This window comes from Sapajus apella, unplaced genomic scaffold (genome assembly GCF_009761245.1).
Source record: "Sapajus apella isolate SASKATOON/1434 unplaced genomic scaffold, GSC_monkey_1.0 scaffold126, whole genome shotgun sequence".
In the NCBI taxonomy this organism is placed as follows: Eukaryota; Metazoa; Chordata; class Mammalia; order Primates; family Cebidae; genus Sapajus; species Sapajus apella.
Window position 1 is genome coordinate 685,907 of NW_022437066.1, and position 6,000 is coordinate 691,906.

Sequence of the window (6,000 nt, forward strand, 5' to 3'; positions counted from 1 at the left end):
ACGCCAGCACTCACTGGCTGCCTCCACCTTGTGGCAGCCTTGGGCTCCTCCCTTGCTTTCTGCACCCTGGGGCTGTGGATGGCTTCCAAAGGGAGCCCGAGGCCGTCAGGGACAGGCCCAGCTGGCTCCTACCCTCCCAAGCCTGTGGCCCTAGCAGCCAGCTCCCCTCCTCAGGTGGAGACGCTGACCCACCAGGCCCGGGCGACCACGGTGCATGCGGTTCGGGACTCAGAATTAGCCAAGCTGCCAGCAGGAGCCCTCACGTCTATCAAGCGCAGGTACCCACAGGTAAGGATGGTGTGGGTGAGGGCACGGCACAGGTGAGGGAGGGGGAAGTGGCTGAGGGAAGGGGGAGCGGGTGGGGGAGGGGGGAGCGGGTGGGGGGAGCGGGTGGGGGAGGGGGAGCGGGTGAGGGAGGGGGGAGTGGGTGAGGGAAGGGGGAGTGGGTAGGGGAGGGGGAGCGGGGGAGGGAAGGGGGCTGGTGAGGGTGAGGGAGGGGGGAGCGGGTAAGGGAGGGAGGAGCGGGTGGGGGAAGGGGGATCGGGTGAGGGAGGGGGGAGCAGGTGGGGGAGGGGGAGCAGGTGAGGGAGTGGGGAGCGGGTGGGGGAGGGGGGAGCGGGTGAGGGAGTGGGGCTGGTGAGGGTGAGGGCGTGCAGGTGATGGTGCCACAGGCCGTGTCCTAGCTATGCAGCAAGTTGTGGTGATCAGTCCACGTACACATGGATGGAAAACGACCTGGAGGGGCGGCTTGAAGGTCAAGATTGGAGCCCAGCTGGGTGGGGGCCGGGAGTGTGGGCAGGAGTCCCGGAGACGTGTCCGTCTGTGCTGCCCCCGGGACAGTCACACAGCTGCCTCTCCACTCGCGAGTGAGGAAGGGAAGTGACTGTCACTGAGAGTCAGGCTGCCCGGAGGCGCGCGGCCAGCGGCAAGGAGAGCACCCAGGGAGGAGCAGCCGAGGGGCCTCCAGTGCAGGCCTGTGGTTGTTGATCAGCACCCAGCACATGGACCCCAAGGAGTTTTTCATTCTAGAGTAAATGTAAAGGGGGTGCAGGCGTGGCCCCCAGCATGTCCCAGGGCCCTCCACGGCCAGCAGCTCTCGGCCGTCCCGGGGGCTCGCCCTGGGAGACCATCACGGCCCTCCCTCCACAGTCTCCCCTAGGGTGGCACTTCTCCCCTTCTCCGCCTGCAGCTCCTGGGCCGTGGCGCGTGCTGCAGCTGCCTGTTTATGTACCAGGAGAGCCTGGCGGAGCGGGGAGTGCCGCTCACGGCCAGTGGGCAGCCACAGCTGCTGGGAGCAGGGCACAGGCCTCTCCTCCATCTGGGCTGCAGGGCAGGCCTCATCCTCACAAGCGCCTGGGGCAGGAGCCCTGGCCCACCCGTTAGAGGCCATGGCAGGGCTCCATCAGACCAGCAGCTTCTAGGGGGCAGTGTGGGTGGAGCCATTGGATCCCACTGTCGTGGAGCCGGACTTGCTGTATGCTCAGCCCCTGGGCAGTGACTCCCTCCCCCTTCAGGCCAGTGACCCCTGGTGTAGGGACTGTCTGGTCCAGTCGGGACGAATGGGCTCTGGCCGTGCACCCAGGAGCTGTGACCACAATAAGGCCTCAGTTCCAGAGAAGCCCCACTAGCCTGCCCTCGTTCTGCCTTCAGAGTTGGGGGTGGCTTCCCCTGGAGTTATCCGCCTGCCCTGAAGTGAGAGCGAGAGGCTGGTCTGGGCTCAGGGTCACAGGGTACATGCCCCTTGTACCTGCCGGCCTGGCAACTGGAAAGGCTTACCTGGGCGTCATGAAGGCTGCAAGGGCAGCCACAGCCCATGCAACTCAGTTCGTGGAGGTTTTGAAAAGCAGATCCAGGCCGGGCGCGGTGGCTCAAGCCTGTAATCCCAGCACTTTGGGAGGCCAAGGCGGGTGGATCACGAGGTCAAGAGATCGAGACCATCCTGGTCAACATGGTGAAACCCCGTCTCTACTAAAAATACAAAAAATTAGCCGGGCATGGTGGTGCGTGCCTGTAGTCCCAGCTACTCAGGAGGCTGAGGCAGGAGAATTGCCTGAACCCAGGAGGCGGAGGTTGCGGTGAGCCGAGATCGCGCCATTGCACTCCAGCCTGGGTAACAAGAGCGAGACTCCATCTCAAAAAAAAAAAAAAAAAAAAAAAAAAAAAGAAAAGCAGATCCAGCGCCATTTGGAGTCTCACTGCTGTTGAGCATCATTCTTTGGTTTCCAGCGTTTCTCTGTTTAAAATGTGTGGCTCTCAGCTCCTCTGTCTGCCTGCAGGTGGTGACTCGGCTGATTCATCTCTTGGGTGAGAAGATCCTGGGCAGCCTCCAGCAGGGACCTGTGACAGGTGGGTCACCTTCCCCATCCCAGAGCCCCCTGGGAGCCCCACCCTGTCCCGGAGCCCCACCCTCCTAGCCCTTGGCCCTACCCACCCAGTCTATGGCCCCACCCACCCAGCCAATGGCCCCGCCCCATCCTGGAGCCACACCCAACCCACGGCCCCGCCCATCCAACCCATGGACCTGCTGTGTCCTGGCGCCCTCCCCACCCAGCTCATGGGCCCCCCACCCTATCCTGGGGCCCCACCACTCAGCCCATGGCCCTGCCCTGTGCTGGAGCCGCGCCCTCCCATGGTCCCACGCACCTCAGAGTCCCGCCCATCCCAGCCTAATAATTTTGTAAAACTGTGTCTCAATGTGGGCAGTGTTGGAAGAAGTCTCTACTATATGTGAAAAGATGAACGTGGTATATCTCCCTCCTATTTATGTCAGCTGATTGAAAAAAAGGAAACAGGGTGAAACCTCTGAGAAATGATATTGGTGGAACAGAGCTCCGTCGGTGCTCTGTGGAGAGTGCTCTCTGTCCTGTGCTAAGCATGGAAGGACCATGAGACCATTCTAGAGTGTTGGGAAGTTAGTTTTTCCTGCTCCAGCGTATTCACCCTTTCCTAGTTCTGAAGTGCGCTTTTTTCCAGAGCCACTGTTAGCTCTCAAGCCGTCCTCTTTCACTGGGTCCCACATGCTTGAGGACTGACGTGGACCGTTTGTCTCTGGCAAACAGCATTTGACTCCAGGCTCTCTTGCTGTTCTGGGAGCTCCTGTCTCCTGCCTCCTGCCTCTGTGACTGCTGCTCTCTGCCTGGAGCCCTCAGGAGAGCCTGGCTGCTCCTGGGTGTCCTGCGTGTCCATCTCAGCACAGCCTCCCTGGCCTGTGTGCGTGGCAGCACACACCTGCAGTCCCAGCCCAGCACTCTGCTTCCTTTTTCTCCTCTGCGCTTGTCACCCCTGACACATTGCACAACCTGTCACCTGCCTCCGGCACTGGCGTGTGAGCTGTCTGGGAGCAGGAGTTTCACACAGTGATGCACGCACAGCATTGAACAGACGTCTGTCCAGGGAGTGGATGGGTGCACAGAAGGCCACACAGAGTCAGCAAAGTGTGACCCCACTCTAGGGTGACCCCACCTTCCTCTGAGTCCTTCTGCAAAACTGTTTCCAAATAAGGTCACATTTTGAGGTTCTGGGTAGACGTGAATTTTGGGGGGTTACTGTCTAACACGTAATGTAACTTCACTCTCTGCTTAGCTGCACCGTGAATTCCAAAGTGAGTGTCTTGTAGAACGTGTCTGGTTGGATCACGTATTTTTCATCCCTACTGACAATCTTTATCTTTTGTGTGTTTAGACCATAGATACTTAGTGTAATTATTTTGTTGGGATTTACGTCTTCCATGTTGTTTTTTCTGTTCTCACAGCCCCCGCCGTTGTTAAACACTACTGTACTTTCTCTTTTCTGTCTTTTTATTTTGGAGATGGGGTCTCACTATTTTGTCCAGGTTGGAGTGCAGTGACTAGTCACGGGTGCAGCCCTAGCGCACTGCAGCCTCTAGCTCCTGGGCTCACGTGATCCTCCCCAGCCTCCTGAGTAGCTATGTATGTGGTATGTGGTATATCTCCCTCCTATTTATGTCAGCTGATTGAAAAAAAGGAAACAGGGTGAACAGCTGAGCCTCTGCGCCCAGCTTCCTGTCTTCTTTTAGGTGACTTGAACTGTTTCGAGTATTCCATTATTACTATCAGCTGTGGCTTCCATGATGTCTCTTCATATGATATTTTCAGTGGTTACTCCAGCGACTACAGTATCCCTCCCTAACTTATCCTTGTTTACTGACAGCAGCATTTCATCCCTGTAGGTGGAACGTGGAGACCTCACCACTGTCCGGCCACGTCATCCTTCCCCTGTATGACGTGGCTGTCCTAACTATTATATCCTCTGTGTGCACTGAACCCCACCCTCCCTAAAAACAGGGCTATGACTTTCACTTTCAGCCATCCAACCTAATTTTTAAAAGCTAAAAGGAGAACAGTCTGTGGTGTTTACCCAGAGAGTCGCCATTCCTTCTGCTCTTTGGTGTGTGATGTCTCAGGTTTCCTTCTGGGGCCGTGTTCTTGCTATGGAAGAACCGTGGCTGGTGGTTCTTTCAGAGCAGGTGTGATGGCCACAGGTCCTCTTGCGTTCTCCCTCATCTTAGAATGTCTCTGCGTTGCCCTCGTCCTGAAGGGTGCTTCTGCTGGATGTATAATTCTGGGCTGGCAGAAATACCGAGTATTTCAGCACTTTTAAAAACTTTGTGGCACTTCCTCACGGCCTCTGTTGCTGAAAGATCCAGGTATTCAGATGTTCTCAAGTAGGTAACACGTCGTTTCTCTCTAGCTGTGTTCAAGACTTTTTTGACCTGGTGTAGTGGCTCACACCTCATCCCAGCACTTTGGGAGGCCGAGACAGGAGGATTATTTGAGCCTAGAAGTTCAAAACCAGCCTGGGCAACATGGTGAGGCCCTGTCTCTATGAATAAATTTTGAAAAATTAACCAGGCATGGTATCACATATCTATAGTCCTAGCTACTCACGGGGCAGAGGTGGGAGGATCTTTTGAGCCTTGGAGTTGGAGGTCACAGCGAGCAATGGTCGTGCCTCTGCAGCCCAGCCTGGGCAGCAGAACAAGACCCTGCTCAAAACAAACACACAGAAAAAGGTTCTTTTCCCTGTCTTTAGTTTTCAGAAATGTGATTTGGACGCGTCTGAGCGTGAATGCTTACCCCAAAATCCTGTTTGGGGTTTCTTTGTCTTGGATCCGTAGATTTATAACTTTTAACAAATTTTGGAAGTGTTCGGTCTTTCTTTCCCTAAATAATTCTTTCAACCTTATACTCCTCCACCTCTTCTGGAAATGTAATGGCATGAACGTTAGACCTTGCACGATTGTCCCCAAGGTCTCTGGGACACTTCATTTTTTTAATCTCCTTTTCTCTCTCTGATGTTGAGATGGAACTGTTCATTTCGATCTCTCTTCAGGATCTTTGGCCTTTTGTCATCTTGATTCTGCTTTGAGGCCTCTCAGAGAGTCAAAAAATTTCTGTCGTGTTTTGGTTTTTCTGTATGCCTCCTGTGTGTTTGCTTTGGGAGTGTTCGGGAATTGCTGGTTGTAGCTGGTAATGATAACGGCTTTATTGTCCTGGGGAAACAATTCCGTCAGTGACATGTAGTCATTTTTATCTGTGGGTTGTTTCTGTTGCTCTGGTTCAGAGTCTCCTTGCTCTTGGCACACCTGGTTGCTGCGGACGTGGCCTGGTCACTGTGGCTTTTGTGTCCTGATGTGTTAGGCTCTGAGACTCTGGTTCTCGTTTAAGTCTTCAGTTTTCGTTGTCAGCGTGCTTGTATTCACAGGGCATGTCCTGGCCGACGTTTGTGGAGTGTGGTTTGAATGTGAACTGACCCTGGTCTCCCTGCTGGGTCCTGCCCAAGGCCAGCGTGAAGGCTGCATCCTGCGCCGTCTTCTGCTCTCAGAGCCACACACCTGAGCCTGGCATAGGCTGGGTCTTCATTTGCAGATTGGAATGATCTCCAACCTCCAGTGGGCAAAACAGGGGCCTCTGCTTTCTCTGCAGGGGTGGACAGTTGGTGTGGGTGTTCGCTGGTCAGTGAGTGGACAGTTGGGGGTTG

General features: G+C 55.5%; 1 protein-coding gene across 8 annotated transcripts in view; it reads left to right on the forward strand.

The window, feature by feature from the left end:
* Positions 1–6,000, forward strand: part of PNPLA7 (patatin like phospholipase domain containing 7) — a 64,810-nt gene that overhangs the window by 37,009 nt on the left and 21,801 nt on the right. For all 8 annotated transcript variants that reach the window (XR_004263946.1, XM_032261898.1, XM_032261901.1 and 5 more), the window contains 2 exons: positions 175–288; positions 2,277–2,346. Coding sequence is in view for 7 of the 8 variants with exons in the window: in XM_032261898.1 (XP_032117789.1) it covers positions 175–288; positions 2,277–2,346 (184 nt within the window). In the remaining variant the exon portion in view is untranslated. The remainder of the gene's footprint in view (positions 1–174; positions 289–2,276; positions 2,347–6,000) is intronic.